The sequence below is a fragment of the Mesitornis unicolor genome, unplaced genomic scaffold (genome assembly GCF_000695765.1).
Source record: "Mesitornis unicolor isolate BGI_N332 unplaced genomic scaffold, ASM69576v1 scaffold45748, whole genome shotgun sequence".
Taxonomy (NCBI): Eukaryota; Metazoa; Chordata; class Aves; order Mesitornithiformes; family Mesitornithidae; genus Mesitornis; species Mesitornis unicolor.
The window spans coordinates 5,614-23,917 of NW_010204751.1; the positions used below are offsets into that span (position 1 = coordinate 5,614).

The 18,304-nt window shown below is 41.8% G+C and overlaps 1 protein-coding gene across 1 annotated transcript in view; it reads left to right on the forward strand.

Annotated features, from left to right (window-relative positions):
• Positions 1-17,739, forward strand: part of LOC104545898 (cytoplasmic dynein 1 intermediate chain 1-like) — a 22,714-nt gene extending 4,975 nt beyond the window's left edge. The window contains exons 2-3 of the mRNA XM_010191144.1: positions 100-225; positions 16,783-17,739. Of these exons, the coding sequence (XP_010189446.1) occupies positions 100-225; positions 16,783-16,893 (237 nt within the window). The 3' untranslated portion in view covers positions 16,894-17,739. The remainder of the gene's footprint in view (positions 1-99; positions 226-16,782) is intronic.
• Positions 17,740-18,304: the final 565 nt, after the last annotated feature.

The following is an 18,304-nucleotide window of genomic DNA, read 5'->3' on the forward strand; positions in this document are numbered from 1 at the left end:
ACTTGTGACTCACCCAGCTAAGCAGGACATTCAGAACTGACCCCCAGGTTTGCAGGCAGCATGATTTTATTGTCTCTCCTGTTTCTATTGTTTCAACAGGTTCCCACAGCCAGCGTCACCATAGAAGGAGCTTCAGCCCTCAACCGTGTCCGCTGGGCCCAGGCTGGGAAGGAGGTAGCAGTTGGCGATTCAGAAGGCCGCATATGGATCTATGATGTTGGAGAGGTATTACTACTGTTTCATTGGGTTTTTTAAAGCTCTGCTTCTGGAGAATGCTGAAACTGAGTTTGAGAGAAGATTGTGTATCGTAACACATGAGTAGGATACCTCCAAAGAATAAGCCAGATTTCCTTCAGTGAAGTCCTTGTTGATTTTGGGTTGCCAACAGTGCGTTAGTCATAAAGTTACCTTGCAAAAGAGTTAACTAGTTGAAGTCTCATGAGAAAAGTCTTTTTTGAAAGTTTTGAGTGTTTTTAAAACCGTTTTTGTAATGGTTCTATTGGTACAGTTGGAAAAAGTTAAAAAGGAACATAAAGAGGAAAATGGAGGTGTGAAAAGAAGCTGTGTTGTTCAGGAGTTGGTCCTGAAGGGTTCACCTTTTATACTTCAGTATCTCTTATTTCATGACTGGCTTCATGCTGTAGATTTTTCTCAGCATGACATATACAGAATACATCTGTTCTTTTAATACACAATAATGCTGAATATGTCTGAATATGTGCAAAAGTACTAACAGCAGGAAATGAGAGGTGTCATTGTGCAGGATGGTAAGTGCATGTGTGATAAAGAGTATGTAGGTGCTGAGAAATAGCAGGATGCATATTCTGTGTCTAAGGCTGCTCTGAATTCACCCTGCTACATCTTAAAAAAACCATCTAAACTGCAGTGTGTTTGGCACTGATGGAATCTACCTCTTTGTTGATGAATACGCTATAAAATGTTCTGTCAGCATTACAATCCCTTGGAACAGTTAAGGGTGAATCTCTGAGCAATCAGCTTTTATGTAGAGAATTTGTTTTCCATCATTATCTGTGATAGGATACTGAGATATCCATCTCTACACAGTGGGGAAACATTATAGAATACATACAGAATTATCTGTAACTCTCATAAAGTGATTTTATGGCCCATAGCAAAATTGCTTGTGCATGACTCATGTTTTTGGATTGCATTTAGTTGTGCAGGAGTTGCCTTTCCTCACAAATGTCTGCTGAAACTTCTTGCCGTATTGTTAACATAATTTCTAAATTAGCTACGGTTACTGTGTTCAGATTTCCACTATGACACTGGCAGGTCAGGCTGTTCTTATTTATTTTTCATTTTTGCATGACTGTTTCAAAAAGTTGGTTTTTCTGTCTTCCAAGAGATACGACAGGCTGTGGAAATGTCTTTGATGACAGCACAGTCTGATCTTGTCTGAGAGTCTAGACAGACTGTAGAAATGTCTCTTTTTGCATATCATACACCAAATAGTGCATAGGATTGTTTATCCCTGCAAGCTCACCCAGGAGAAAATAGATTTAGTGTCCTATGCAGAAGTAGTAATATTTAAGTTTTTGGCCTTTCCTCTCTGTGTAATCAGACTTCAACTTGCAAAATGAGTCACAGTGATACACTTAGATCAAAAAGAAAGACAGGCTTCTATTACTTGAAAAGGAAAAAGAAAAGGGAGTCATTCAACCGTATTTATTTGTGCAAGTCCAGATCAGTGTTACATAAAGTGTTCTGCTTCACGGACGTTGCATGCCCTGCCCATGCAGAGCCCCAGCGTCTCCAGCTCAGCTCCACGCACACACAAACAGATGGATGTCCATCCACATGGCTTCTGACAGGTCATGGGCCGTTGCCACCCCTCCTCCTCTTCTGGAATGAATGAAGGAGCTCATTAATTTGTTATTTAATTAATTATTTTGTTGTCTGGTTCATTTTGGCAGTATCAGTCTCTGCAGTAATTCCTGTACCAAATTTAGGAGAGGTCTGGGCTGCAACAGCTTCAGATACTATCAAGGCTGTTGCCTTGGTGGTGGCTTTTTCTGGATTATAAAAGAAGGGCACGCCTATATTCTCCAGCACAACTCTTTTCACTATAAAGCCTTAAGTGAGATACAGAAATGCTTTGCAGCTTAAGAGCCTGGAACCAAGGGCTTATACAGTGACTAGCAGCCTTTTTGGTCATTAACCCTCTGTGCCAGCCCATAAAGAGCTCTCTGAGTTACTCGGTGCTTTGCTGTCCTGGGGTGTGAAGCATGGGGGATTCACAGCATGCACGTGCACTTTTGGAAGTGTCTAACATAAATATGGAGGCCTTTAAGGCTCTCTCTTTATTTCAGAGTGCAGATAGTTCCTTGGCTCAGCTGGGATCCATCCTTCTTTGACTGGCTTTTTTGTACGGGTCTGATTCTGGGATATGACAGGACTGGTCTGAGAGTTTAAAAGGGGCAGTCCTTCTCCTCCTGCCAGCCCTTGCCATGTCCCTCACTGCCCAGTTTTTGTGCAGGTAGCAGTGCTTGTCACCACCCACATTGTGGGGAGGGAGGTAGATCTGCAGAGATGCATTGATTCTTTTTGTTTGTTTGTTTTTGTTTGGTTTCCTTGGGATATTTTTCTCACTCAGAGTAGATGAGGGAGCATCTGGCTGGGGCAGGGGCCTGGGAGCTGGACCGTACAGCACCTGGCTTTCGTATTTGACCCAACAGTGCTGCAAAGCCTGACACTAAGCTGCCACAGTTGACCTTTCAGCAGTAGCACTCTACCCATCTCCTACAGCATCAACTTCTGAAAAGGCCTCATCACTGGGAGAACACATCCCTGCCTCACTGATAACTCAGTAATATCCGCTTCTTTGAAGGTGCAGATCTCTGATTTGGGAAGATGGGTGTGATTACTTGCATTAGAAAGTCAGCAGGCCACTTTACAAAGACCCTAAATACACTCACCAAAACCACAGAATCACAGAACGTTAGGGATTGGAAGGGACCTCAAAAGATCATCTAGTCCAACCCCCCTGCCATGGGCAGGCACACCTCCCACTAGACCAGACACCCATTAATGCTCCACTTTTACTGCACCTTTTTTAAAACCTTTCTTTTCTCATGACTATTCCAAATATCACATTAGATCAACTGTAAGTTCATAAAACATTGATTCCATCAGAAAAAAATGTGATTGTATTTGTATTATAATAAAGAACAGTGTCTTTGAATTTCACATTGAATTTCACAGTACTGTATAAGCAATTTTTCTTTCCTGGTTGAACAGACAGAATTGGCTCCATGAATTTTGATCAGAGCAGAAGACATCAGGACATCAATCATTAAGGAAAAAATTTAGGTGATAGGAATTTTTACTTTGGTAGATTCATCACAGTTTTAAGAACTATTCTAGAGAACAGTAAAGTTTACTGCTCCTGTTAACCCATATTTATGGTGTAAAGAGAAAACATTTTATGGCCTAAGTGAAAACATAAGACATGAGGCCTAACCTTGCATCCTGTGTGAAGGCAAGGAGTGTGAGATCAGGGCTGTTTGGGTTGTGTAAGGATTTAGGATTTGGCCCTGTCTGATACTTTTCCAGTCACAGTCTTTATGACACAAGAAACGGCAGAAAAACGAAGAACATGGCAGGGTCCATAACCGGGGAGTTAAAAATAATGGTGACATTTTCAGTTAGACTATCTAGTGTTGTCTCCTTAGAGTATGTACTTTTAGTTGTTTGATTTCAGCATCGTGTCTGAAAATAACTGAACACATTTATTTTCACAGTGAGGGGTCTATTTTCTCCTCAGTGCGTGTGCTTTATGCCCATTAGCATTAATGGGAGTTATACGCACACTTCCAGGGGAGAGGAGACTTAAATAGTCCATATAGATGTGCTCTTCTGGATCAGTAACCACTGATTTAAAGAATATGAGTTATAAAATGAAATAAAAACCCAAACAAACACACAAAAATCTAATTGTTTCAGTGTGATAGGATCCTAAACCTGTATAACTTAACCAGAGAATATAACCAGTCACTGTAAATACACGTAACCCTCTGTAAGACCTAAATATTCAAACCTTTGCTGGTCTAGTAGTTGAGATAGTATTATTGTGATAGTGTGTATAATGTATTTTAGCTTCTGTGGTCTTAAGGCTTATCTACTGGGGAGCAAGTTTTCTGTATGGTAAAAGTTGGTTTGAACAGAACATGACTGTAGATTATTCACATGTCCAGATGATTGATAGTTAGACCTAACTGGATGTCTCTTTTGTAGATATATTTTCTAGAAAGCTTGCTCCCATTGTGCATGCTTCAGTGATGTTACACAGTTGCCGCTGTCATAAATATTCTCTAACAACCATGTTTGTTGCTTACCTGGCTTATTGAGAATACCCCTTGCACCTTTGGTTGTGAAAGAAGCAGCTTCTCATCCACCTTCCATTATTCCTTTTTTTTTATCCATTAATCTCTTCCAGGTCATATTCCGCTTGCACTGTGAATAAATAGATAGAAACTGCAAATCAATGATTTATTATTTGATTGTAATAAAATATAAAGTAAGTTTGCAGCACAGGATTGGAGAGTTTGAAACTGTAATCACAAGGAGCTTATTACTGTACATTATGTTGTTAAACTAGTTACAGGACAAACTATTGCATCTGTTTGGCGGTCTTTCAAACAGTTTATCCTAGTCATACTTTTAAAGGGCAGCTCATATGACAGGTGGAACTGGAGAAAGGTAAGAAAAGGTCTTTCCTTAGACCATCCAGGAAGGCTGGCTCTGAAAAGGAAGCTGTTACCCGAGATTCTTTACATAGTTACTAGCTCTGTCCTTGTTTCCTTGAAGTGAAATCAGAATCATACTGATGTTTATGTGCCTTTGTTAGGTTTCAGAGTTTGTATCTTCTTTAGCCCTTTTAGGACTGCCGTGTTAGGTTGTTTCTGTACTTCCCCATTAGCTCCATGACAGGTGTTAATCCTGTATCTCATTTTCAAGTTCGTGACCACTGAGGGAGGAGCTTGTGACTGCCTGAAACGTGTGGATGGAGGGGTACAGCAAAGAATATCCTACTGGTGCCTGTGAAATTATTTCCTTTGATTTCAGCAGCCTTTAACGCTGCTTTGAGATTCTTAGGGTTCTAGACAGAGAGAAATGCATATTTGCGACCAACTCTCACATTTCAGCACGGCTATCAAATCACATTTTTTTGGGTAGAGTGAGGAAGGGTTGGTACTTTGTACTCCTGTCTTGAGATCCCTGTGTTTCACTGTAGATTTCATACAGAAAACATACCCAGGATCTCTTTCATGCAGTTAAAAACTGCTGTAGCCTGGAGAGAGACATGTGAGACCAGGTTTTGTGTCATGTAGTTATACAGGTGGATTTTTCAGTAGGTTTACTTTTGCCATCATAAAGCTCCTGTAGAACATATATTAAGCTAGGAAATGTTTTTGCCACAAAAGCAGAGTTAAGACTCGCCATAAAGTATTTTATTTTAAAGTCTGTGCTGAGTTACAAGTATTCTTGAAACACAGATAAATGGCTCACGCACATATCGTGAAGGCAAATTCGAGCAATAATAAAGGGTTGTGCTTACAAGCAAGTTTTATTTAAAAGCGTTCAAAGATCAAGTAAGATACAGTAGTTACAACAACACACACAATCCAGACATAAAGGGTAATTAAATGGATTGTGAGGCACTGCTTGAATTTCGCCATTGATATTTTTGCTAGGGAGGTTGGAACGCTGGCCTCGGAGAATTTTAAAAGCATATTTTAACAAAGCAGAATCTCTTAAGGGTTGGTGGGAAATGTAAAGAGCTGCGGTTTTGATTTGTGTCCACTCCACCCCTAGTTCTTTAATGTTCAGTCTTGAGAGACTTTAAAACTGGAAGGTCTTAGAGATGACCAAAACAAGGAAAAAAGAGAGAATGACAGCATACTAGGAAGTCCAGCTTTTTACTTGAATAATAGCTGAAATATTGAACAGAACAAGCTCTTCCTTCCTTGTCATTTGAATTTTGACTGATAGAGCCAGTATTGACAAAGGGATTTTTGAAGTAGGTTAAATAAGAACTCCCTAATGAAAAAAATGTAAAAAATGTACTAGTTTGAAATCAGTCAATTTAATTACTGTGTTTTATGAAGGCCATTACCCATTGCTGATTACTAGGGTGATAAAATCTTTAAGCTTTGGTAGCCTCCATAGGGGGTGAGACGATCTAAGTAGAGCAAAGTCCAGTCATTATCACCCTAAATACTTATGTTTCTCATTACAATATTTATTAGTTTCGGTTACTGTGGATGCTTTGAGGTCTTTATGTAAGCACTGGTTTATTCTCCCGTAGAAAAACAATGTTGTTATGTTGGGAAGTTAAAACCAAGCATTTATATACTTTTGTAGTTTAAAATGAGGCTCAGCTACACCCAGACATAGAAATGCAGACATTTGTGCCTGGGAATACCGCTATACAGTTCTGTTTATGGCTGGTGCTTGTCAGTAGGGTCGTACTAGTTCGATAAGCAGTGGGAAAGGATTTGAGTTACCTTGTTCTTTCAGTCTGGCTTGGTACTTAAATAAGCTGGCGTGAAGGCTTGTGTTTCCAATAACAATCTTTATTAGGGGAAGTACTTTTCAAGAGGGAAAGCTGAGCTATGATCTGGCTAATCGTAGTTACCCAGGGCTGGTTGCTGAGGGCTGGAGCTGTTTATCTCCAGTGCTGGTCTGGGGCCTTGCGCTTCCCTTTCCCTGCCACCCCTTGCACATCGTGTGGCATCACTGCTTCTCTGCCCTTCTAGGGCAGCTTCGTCGTGGCCTTCAAACTGACAAAGCAGCTTCATAAAACCGGTGTTACTTAAAAGATGAGAGATGTGGATCTAGGCTATGAGAAGAGGAGAGTAGCCCGTAGAGGGAGGCTGGGGAATTTGATGTGCGTAGCTAAGGAAGTTGAGCCTGGTGGCACTGTGGTTGATTTGTGTACTTACAGAGAGAGGAGCACTAGTGAAGCTGAGGACGCACTGCCACCAGTGCACGTGGCTGAAAGCTGGCCTTGTATTCATTTGAGTAAAAAATGTGAAGAAGAATGTTTTTAACTCTCAGGGTTATAACGCTGGAGTTCCAGAGTGGGTAGGGACAGTGGGCCTTTGAAAGTGGAGCCTGTCAAGAGGATTTTATGATGTGCTTGTGTGTGATACAGCAGTGGGTTGCACCCAGCGCACAGGATCACTCTCCTGCCTGTGCCATGATGTGCCCTTGTTCCTGCTAATGAGGTAACAACAGAGTTTCTTCAGTGTCAGCATACATATACATGAACGTGAAATCCCACTTTTGTTTTACTACCAGAATATTACCTGTTAAAACTAAAGGAGGAAGTACCAGATATTTAACAAAGATACCCTTTCTCTCATTTGTTGATTAGACAGTGGAATTAAATGGGTGGGCACTAATGAAAACAGACAGAAAGGGGACTGGGTGGTTAGAGAGTCATCCTAAAAATTTAGTTGATTCTTTATCCTTACCTTCCAATTGCTTATGATGAAATATTACAGTAGTTCTCCAGAGAAAGCTCACTAGCTCCCCAGAGAATTTCATGGAGTAAAAAACCACGAGTTTCCAATACGATACAAATATCTTTTATAAGAATTCCTCAACTCCTCATCATAGGGGAAAAAAGCTTAAGAAAACCAGTCAATGAACCAACAAAAATGTGGCTCTAGTCCTGTTGATTCATTTGCACACTACTTTTGAAGCTGACTTACGTTTCCTTTTCCCTTGCAAAGGCCCAGATCCTCCTCCTGCAGAGGGGATCAGAGAGAACAAGCCACATGTGACAGGAGTTAATCGTGTAGCTTAATGCACTATTAGAAGCCGCTCAGATAACGAAGTGATGAGAGCAACAGACGAGAAGCTGTAAAAGATCATTCCCTTTCTGCGGGGTAAAGCCTGCAGGAGGGGGAGAAGGGAGAGCTGTATGCAGTGATCTTCCTGCTGTATTTTCCTGCTTAGCCAGGAAACACTGTAAAGGACAAGAGAGAAAGGAGAAAGGCAGGCTCTGGTTGGACATACCAGTTCGTCCACTTTATGTTTAGCACATCAGCACTACTGGAGGCTTCATTATTGGCTCATCAGTTACTGCTTCTCCTGAAAACCTTTCAAGAGGCTTAGTGGGAAAGGTAATCTGGGTCCAGGCTCTCCACGGTAGCTGTAGGTGAGGCAGTGGAAGCTGAGCAGGTGCCTTAGTGGGTCTGCCCTGTCCTGACTCCACATCCTGAGACACCCGTGGCGGACAGAGCTGAAGTGTTAATAGTGTCACAGAGTATGTATTTTAAATATCTAGTCAGTCTGTTGAGTGATATTTTCTCTGAAAGTTTTTGCCCTCTTTCTGGTGTAAAGAGTGTTACTGAAAGTTGTTCAAGGCTTTAAGTAACAGAGAGTATGGAAAGGGAAAAGTATCAAATGCAAAATTTAGTTTAACCTCAGTTTGTGTGCAGCAATTTGAAAATGTCATTGAAATTTGTATGTTATCATTGTGGTATTAAAACACTTCTAACACAAGAGCTGCTTTGTATAATTAATTTTCTTCATGATGCTTCTGTGGTTTCGACCTGTCACATCCAGTAGCAGTTTTCATTTTGAGAATCCGTAACTACGTTTTCAATCTCTTTTATGGTTTGCAAAATGGTCTGTATATTGAATATGAAAAAATACTTAATTTGTGACTTGGAAAGTAACGGTTAAACCTAAACTACCAGCTGAGGATAACTCTAGGCCTTAATACGTCCTATTCAGCAGCTAAAATTCCATATTCAGTGTTTAATTTAAATGTGAAATGTATCCTCCAGTGCCTAGAGTGATAGAAAAGTCTGTGTCTGAAATAAAATAGAAACAAACAACAAAACAACCCCCCCTGCTATTTCATGGGTGAGCTTTTGTAGGTGATGGAATGTGTGCTAAATCTCAGGGAAGGCAGCGGCTCTCCTCCAAACAAAAATCTCAGAGCAGTTCATGAGTGACTTTGTGGAATGATGGGGGTGAACTGTTTGTGTGAAGCTTCACACACAGAATCACAGAATCTTAGGAGTTGGAAGGGACCTCGAAAGATCATCCAGTCCAACCCCCCTTCCAGAGCAGGATCACCCAGACCAGGTCACACAGGAGTTGGAGTTACTTTGGGTGAGAATCTGCTTGCCAACCAGAAAGCCATGGCAAAAGTCCTTTACAGTTCCTGCTCTGCCAGATTTCCTGGCGTGATTCATGATGTGGACATGGCTGACTTGGTTTGGAGAGGAAGCAAGCTGAGTTGAAAACACCGTGATTTATTTCTTCCCTGAGACAGCAGTCCTTCACGCACCAGAACTGCCAGGGAGACACTGTTGCCACTGCAGCCACCCCACAGGCTGAAGCTCTTGTATTTCAAGTGAAAATGAAGGGACAGTTCTTAAAAAAAAAAAAAAATTTAAAAATGGGAGTTTTCAAAGACTTTGAGAAATGGCAATCAAAGCAGTACTGAGATCCCCATAGGAGATGAGTGGCAGGCAACATCTCGTTGGTTTTCTTTATCAACCTATAAATTGGTGGCATTGCAGAAGTGGTGGTGAGGCAGAATATAGAGTCACAGAATAGGTGGGGTTGGGAGGGACCTTAAAGCTCATCCAGTCCAACCCCCCTGCCATGGGCAGGGGACACCTCCCACCAGACCAGGTTTCCCAGAGCCCCATCCAGCCTGGCCTTGAACACTTCCAGGGAAGGGGCATCCACAGCTTCCCTGGACAACCTGTGCCAGTGTCTCACCACCCGCACAGTAAAGAATTTCTTCCTAATGTCTAGCCTGAATCTACCCTCTTCCAGTTTAAAACCATTCCCCATTTCTGGTTAATTCAGGAGAGCCTGAGCCAACACTGATAGTTTAGATGGATCTGTAGCATTGTCTGCAATTAAAGATACTTTCCACTTCCTTGTTTTCTTTTCCATATGCCCTATCAAGTTTTAATCCTTTGGGCTGAAGTTTTCTGTAATTGGTGTTTGCTTTCAGCACAGGTTTTCTCGTTTCTTACTTTTTCTTTTAAGATTAAAGACAGTATCATAATGCAAAATGAATAGCATGCTTAAATTGAGGGGGTTAGCCTTAACTGACATTTCCTATCTTTGAAGTGTTACTGTCTGCAGTCTTAATGTTCTGTTGACACGAATTTGTGGGTCATGTATGTATAATTTATGAGCTATTTTTTAGCCTCCTGTTAGACTGGCATCGAGATGACTGCTGCAGACAAAGACTACTAAGTTTAGAAAATAATTAATGGGCATTCAAATGCTTGAGTTCCTATGTGGGCCCTTTATGCAGTGTATCTTTGCACATTACATATAAATTATTAAAATAACACCATTGTTTGTTTGGTATTCAAAACATAATTTACCATCAACTGTGTAACAATTCAGCAGCTACTGTTCTCCTTAGGAGAAAAAGGCAAAGTTTGCAGAAAATGAATTCAGTTTCTGTTTGAGATTAAGCTGCTTTTTTTGCTTTTTTGTCATATAAGCTAATATTTTGTCTTCTTTTTACTGTGGCAGCACTAGTTAAATCAGACCCTGCTGGTGAATTGCAAAGAAATAAATCACAACAGACTTTAATCTAGATGAGGGCTAAGTAATTAACTTCATAGAAGGGTGGCATATACTGTGTCTGTGACTCTAGACTGACTGCTGCGCATAGAATAAATGCAGTATTTAGGCTGCCTATGGTATTCCACCCCTTCAATTAAGTAAACAAATATATATAGAGCTACTCGGGAGTGTATCCTTTGTGGTCTAAACACTGTATCTTATTAAAATCATCTGCATGCAGCATGTGAGGTTTGAGTTCCTGCCAGTGGTTTCATCCATTGTTAGCAGCGATGCTTGGCTCTCCCCAGAGTTAAATACAGTGGTACCATAGTTATGTGAAAAGGGTGCTCTTGGTTACTTTGGTGGCCATTCCGCTGCATATTACCTCCCACTTTGTTTCCATCCATGTGTGTGGCATTGGGTGTTGCCTGGAAAAATATAGGCTTTTTCAGGAAAAAAAAATCCATATAGGTTAAGAAAACTATCAAAAGCAGTCTGTAATTGATTCTGGGGGGCACAGCCAGGGCCAGAATAGGTGCATGCCTGCCTGCTCTGTGCGTGCATGGCACAATATTTAATATTCACATTTACCTGTTTTCACCTCAGTGATAGTGATAAAGCAGCTGTTGAACTCTGGCAGATAGGATCGGTTGCTTAAAGTGGAGCTATAATTCTTGTTTTTCATTTGTAAGTGTTACGATCCTCATTCCGCAAGTGCTCTCTTTTACCCAGAAAATTGGACCAATTGTCTGTTCTACTTTTTAGAGAACATCAAGCTGAAGTAGTTCTATTTTATCATCATCATTAAAAATATTTTACCTACAGTGTCATAACTGCATTCAGATGTTAATCCATTGCACAAAGTATTTGCAGCCCATTTATTTTCGATACAGCACTTAATTTTAGAGGGTGATTTGGACAATATAGGTTGACAAAAATTCTGCTTAGAGAAAATAGCTAAAATTATGTTCACCTGAAGCTATGTTTATTTGATGATGCTATTAAATTGAAAGAATATAAAAATTGTGATAACTTAGTGTGAAGTCTGAGATTTTAGGCATTAACGTTAGTTTACTAGACTTGCTGTTTTCCACAAACTCAAATTAATCTGAATATTTTCTAAGTTTTAATTGGCTATCTCTTCAAAGAGTGTTTAACTTGTCCTTCTCAAAGGTTGTAATAGCAACAGAGTATTTTAGAGATAAGAGGAACATAAATGTTCGTATTTTCCCTGATGGATATGAGGGGTTTTTTGCAAATATGGCTATATTGAAGCGGGAACAAGTAAACAGCATTGTCTAAAATAGGATCAGCCTTTGCCTTCAAACATCAACAAACCCAAATGCAACGAATTGCAATGAACTCATGTTAATCAGAAAGCTGCTGATTTCTGGAAGCATGATGACTACCTATAGAAACCCATCGACTTGGCTCAGAGCAAGGTTTTCTATATACAAAAATAAGAAGGCATTGTACTTCTGCAAAGTGTGGTTGAACGGGTCACAGATTTTTGACATGGGAACCGCTGTCACCTTTGGAGTGTATCTTCGACCACCGTGCCTGCTCGTCTGCTCACAGCTAATTGGAAACAGCGTGTGGCAACGCGGTACATAGGCCGGCTGCAGACCACAGCCTTGGCCAGGTCATTCCAAGCCATGGGTAACGCTTCATTTTCAGATTCTCCTTTTACACTTGTGCCCATGGGGTGTGTGTGGGTGTGTGTTAGCAGCCACTATAGACCCTTCTGGTTGGAAAAACCTGCCCCTTCAGAGTGACCGCTCAGTCAGAGGCGGCGCTGAGGGGGTTCTTCCTAGGGCTGTTTTTGCTTTGAGGCGTCTGAACTCCAGGTGAAGATGAAAAAATAATGCAATTATGAACCTGGTGAGTGAGACTGCACAATGCTTCCACCAGTAATGGGCACTGCAGGTTACGAACCAGAGTCTCAGCGATGGGTAGATAGACCCATGAGGCACAATCATTAAAAGGAAACAAGATAGTTTGAAATTAGGTGACTGTGCTCCCTTTGAGCGTATGGGACAGTGGCTCCTCCAAAGTGGACACTGCTGCTGCTGAGACTGCAGCTGTGTTTTATCTTCTCCCCAGCCCTCCGGGGAGAGCTGTGCTCAACGAGAGCATGGAGGGATGGAGGCAGGAAGAGCTGTCCGCTCCCATCCCAAAGATTTAGAGGCTCCAAGGAAGGCAAGGAGCCAAGAATAAAGTGAAATATCCTCAATGAATAATTCATTTGCTGGGAAGTGTTTTTTCAGGGAAACTGAAGCTATCCAGATTTGGACAAATTGAGCTGAAACACTCAAAGCCATAAAAAAGATGGATAGGAGGAGAATATATGAAAATATTGAAATATATTATCTTATTTCAACCTTCTGGATAGATTCCTTTAAAAGGCACATTCAGTGTTGGTTTTTTTTGTCTCAAAATCATTAATTTTTCTATTTTTAATAGACATAACTGAAAAGAGCAAATATTTCTAGAAGGTGTTAAATGGTCTGAAAATGAAAAGAAATTTAGGTTAATTTGTGTCTTTAGGCACTGGGGTTTTGTTGCTCTTCCACTTGCTTGAGAAGCCCAGCACTGTCTGGCAGCAATGGCAGCATTGAGAGTTGTCTGGTCCCGAGCGTCTCCTTTTCCTGAGTTCTGTGTTGCAATTTTAAGAGTAGTGCTGTTCGGTGAAGTCCCAAATAGCACCATTTCTGATAAAACATGGGAAATCCAGTTTGTGTTTGTCAGATCTCTGCTGTATGGATTGGACTGGAGGTCACCCCTGCACTTGCTGAAATTTTTAATATCAGCAAGAAAAACAGTTTGTGAGCTCGATTATATAATAAAATCTTAAATGTGTTTAGTATGTAGTTAATGTATTTAATAACTGTTACATGTTTTTGTTATTCTACGTTATTGATCATGTAGAAAGCAGTTACAGATATAGGTATTGAGTGCTTTTGGAAGAATATTTTGTGAAAGTGAGTTGGGGGAGGAAATCTAAAAAGCTCATAGTGATATAAAGAAAACTTTGATCCTTTCTGAGAAATGAGAGACCCCAATTGTCCTGAGTTAAATATCTTCACCCAATTTAAATATGGGTCACCACCCAAACATCTTGAGAAGATGTTTTCCTGTAGCAGACTCTCACTGCTGTAACCAGCTGAGCACATGTAACTCCACAGGCAGGAGCAGGTTTATTTGGATGTGTAAACTTGTAGTCACGCTTGCAGGTCAGCAGGCTTGCAGCCCGAAACTTTTGGTATTTTAAAAGCCAGACAGAAGGCAAAAGTACCCCTCTGCCAAGAGCCTAACAGGCAAAGTTTGGCTAAAGTTGCCACCTTGCTTTGGTAATACTGGTTTTCCTCATTAGAAATGCTATCTGATGCAACCTAAATGTACCATAGCATTTAAGGCAGTGTAAGTAATTCAGTCAATTAATGAGGTGCGGGTAGCGCTTCCCTTCCATTGTGAGGGCATCAAAGGAGAACACTCAATAGGATTTGTTTTCCTGTTCTGCTCCGTACCTTACTGTCAGTTCATTCAAATAATATTCTGACCCACGTGTTAATATAAATTACCACATTAAGTTACTATGCTTTGGGGAACATTTCAACCCTGCATATCAGCATCGCGACTGCTGAGACTCAACACGTGCTGCTTTGTGGTAACTGGAATGGACAGAAAAATGGTAAAAAAGCCAATTGGGTGAGGAACCCCCAAATAGCCCTAAGCCTCTGCCCTTTTTCTGTGAAGTATCTCCTTGTTTCTCCCACCCCTGCCCTGGTATTTACAGAAAAAACATGTGCAGAGAAGCTGAAAGGGAGATGCCACAGATGATAGACCCAGGCCTCCAACACTTGGGGGTGTCAGTGTGCCCAGCTGAGGGGACTCGAGTGGAAAATGACTGGAAGGGGAGCATTAATTCAGAGAAGAATTTGAAATGGAGTTTGTGTACGCTTTAGTTTTTATTTGTGGTCTTTTTCTGTATAACTATTGTGGTTCAGTGTCAGGGCCTTCACAGAAAGAAGTGGGAGGGGGAATAAAAGTCAGTTTTAACTTTGACTTCATTACTGCCAAGGTCTCCCTCTGCATCCCCGAGGAATTTCTATTAGAGAGGTTATCCTACTCACAGACTATTAGCAGGATTGGTCCCTCGTTGAGAGCATGATGCAGTGCGTGAGATTAAAGAAGCTAAAGATGAAGCTCTGAGTAATTAAATTAGACTGTGTGGGGGCACTGGATGTTTTCCTCTGTGTGCTAAAGGTGTTCACTTCAACCACTGACTGTTTTGTGAACCGAGTCATTAAAAACAGCCCAGGTCTTGCTGACCCTCAGCCAACAGTAATGCATTTCTTTGTGGGAAGAACCTTCAAGTTCGAGATACCAAGTTGTTTTAATAGTCTGGACTTTGGTTTTATTCGTCTGTGGCTATGCTGTGGAGTAAAGGAAATTAAATTATCTCAATGTCATAAACGTATTTCATTTTTTTCTTTAGAATGACATATTTTCTTCAGCCATTTAATACAATTAGGACTTTAAAAGACAAGGAGAAATGAGGCTTTATTAAATTCAGTAAGTCCTTTGCCTAGGATGTTGTTCCACTTTAATGATTTTAGTACTTGAAATAAGTGAGACTCGTTTCATGTTTTCATTTAAGAGTTTCATAAATGATAGTGCTGTACACATCACAAGAAATAACATCTTCTGGGACACAAGCAATAGTAACAGGGAAGTTGCTACACAGCTGGTTTTGGTTGCATCTGTGGTCTCTGCACTGTCCCTTCACCTGCTGTACAGTAGCTTGTATAGGTGTGTGGCTGTTACCAAACCTGCCTCAGTCTCCAGTTATGTGTGTTGCTGTTGGGTTTAAGGAGAGGAGAATAATCTGACCTTATTCCAGTACGGCATGCACCTATACAGCCTCGTGTGTGCCTATAACCTGCTGGTGCCAAAGGGACGTAGGTACCCAGCCACCTGCAGGGCATGCTTGGGGGGGCTGTAACAGAAATAAGTCATCGCAGGTTGAATATTGGGTGCCACAAACGGGATTAGCTACAGTCAGGCTCATAAAGGCATCTGTTGCTACAGTGGTTTATTGTATGCCACATAGTTTCCAGAAGTTGCCTTCTTGAGCACCAAGCACTGCATAATATCTTGAAACAGGAATCCTTTCACATTATATTCAGGACATGATCACAGGGCTTCAAGAGGGCAGTAAAAATGTGCATGGTTCATCTGGCTGCTCGTTGCTGTTTTCTGCAATTTGAATCAATGAAAACGAAGTTTGAGAACGTGACCTGCCTTTTTTTTTTAAATTATCTCAATCCCAGCTTGCATTATCTTCCAGAAATTGCAGTGTTGGATCCAGCTGGAAATGACTGCAGCGTGATTTTGCCATGCACTAAAGCATTTTATCTGGAAGTGTAGCTATTTGGATTACAGGTCCCTCTTGAAGCCTCATGTTAAAGAGGTCTTCCATTAGAAACATCAGTGGTACCGAATGGAAATGGGTCTTGCATGAGGATATAAAACCAGAGCAGTAATGCAGAATCCAGTTGGTATAACATTTCTGTTACAATACAGTTCTTGTAATTGTGAGTCCCTTAACAGAGGGGAGGGTGGCTAAAAGAACACAATATATTTATTTTACTATGAAGAGCTGTAATGAACTTCTGGTAACTAGTTTCAATGCAGGGTTTAAAAGCTCTGTTGCCTCGCGTACATTGACCTCAGTCCTGCAAACAATTACGCTTGGGCCCAGCCTGGCTGACTTCACGTGGCCAGCTCACACGTGTGACGTTGAACATGCTTGTGTATACTTGTAGAGACCAAGGCCTCGTTTAGTTTGGAAAATCAAATATTTTAACCAAGGGGTAGATTGCGCAACAACACTCCAGCAAAACAAACTTAGCCTTAAAATCAAGCAGATAGAGAAAACTTTTTTTTCTCTGACACTGACTGTGAAAGCCCCTTCCAGCCAGTACTGAATTAGGAAGCTGCCAGATTTGTCCTAGGAATTCGGGAACATGTTACAGCTGTAGATGTAACCCACAGGGGGTCAGTGAGGCCCATGCCTTGGTCCTTCACCGTGCACCACCACACTGACTGCGACAGGAGCACTCCTCCAAAGGTGGTGCCTCGATTATGGCCCAGGGAGACAACTGGGCAGTCTCCTAACCCGCTGTGGTTTCTCCCCAGCTGGCTGTTCCCCACAACGATGAGTGGACACGCTTCGCTCGGACACTGGTGGAGATCCGCGCCAACCGAGCTGACAGCGAAGAGGAAGGGGCGGTGGAGCTGTCGGCCTAGAGCGGGAGAAGGAGCAGCGGCCGCCGCCAGCATAGCAGCTTCCCCCGCCGAGGCCGTGGCGTTCGGTGTCAGAGCCAGTCTTGCTGCGGTTCTCAGTGCCAGTGTACGTGCCAGTGTTGCTCAGAGCATTCCGTATTAATCACGCTGCCGCTTTACACGAGGCTGAAAATATCCAGAGCATTTTCATACTTTATATTTCTGCCTGAAAAGTAAGAAAGAAAAGACAAATCAACCCTTTATGGGTTTAGTTGTTGCCTTTTAACTACTTAGTAGCTGTATTTAATAGCTAGGAACCCCTGGTTAAACTTATGCTCACATTGCCCTTCTGGCAGAGTCCTATTAAATCCATATGAAGCCAGATATGATTACGTGCAGATGTGGTGTGCTTCACTGTATGGGACTGGGCCAAAGACTTTAGATGTGGTGTTTCACATGGTGACTTACATTATGAATGGATGTACTATACGAAAGTTGCTGCTCCTTATTTATTGCGGTGTGCTGCATGGAACATATTTATTTGAAAGCATTAAAATAAACGATCCTAAAGCATGTGCATAATGAGAGAACTGCATTGTCTGTGTGCTGCTGTAGAGGTTACATTAAAGTCCACAAAACAATTACAGTGCATCAGTTGTGCTTAAGATCTATAAAGGTTGGCTTGAGTGGATGGAATGAGTTTCCTTTCCGTTTTTTTAAGATGCCTATTATTTCTAGGCACTTTAACTATATTTCAAATCTAGTCGGTCACTGATACTTGTCATGCAAGTTAACACTAACAGGCTGACAAAGGGTTGTGGTTCCCGAGTGTGACACCAGTATTGCCAATAAAATGTGTCGAGCCTGGTCTGCTGCAGTGTGGTTCATCTTTCCATGCCAGCAGCGCTCAGCGTCTTCATTACTGGTCCCTGGCGAGACCCTGGGAAAATGTGACTGCCCAACACACAGAGCTCTCACGCAGCCGCTGTGTAAATGGATACCATGGGCTACGGGGACTGGCCAGTAATGGACTTGCGTGCATCAGATCCTGCTACAAATTTTACATGAGCAAACACTAATCCGTGTCTGCTTCTTGACTTACTGTTTCTTTTCCCCTCCATCCCCAGCTGTGTTTGCAGGGAACAGTGTCTTGGTTTTGGGCAGGCATGTTGAGGAGTAGATCATCTAACGCTCCTCAGAGCCATGGTCAAACCCAGAACCACTGGGAAGTTTCTGCACTGCCAAAAGCCCATGTAGGCTGAGAAATGAACCCTTTGGAGAAGCTGGGTTTCCCTTATCCTCTTAGTGGGTAGAAATAACCCCCAGTGAGAGTGCATGGGCTGGTTTCTTCTTCATGGTAGGACCTGAAGATACGTCCCAGTGCCCGTGGACACGTGACCTGAGGCTATCATCTCCCAGCACCCATGGAAGCCAC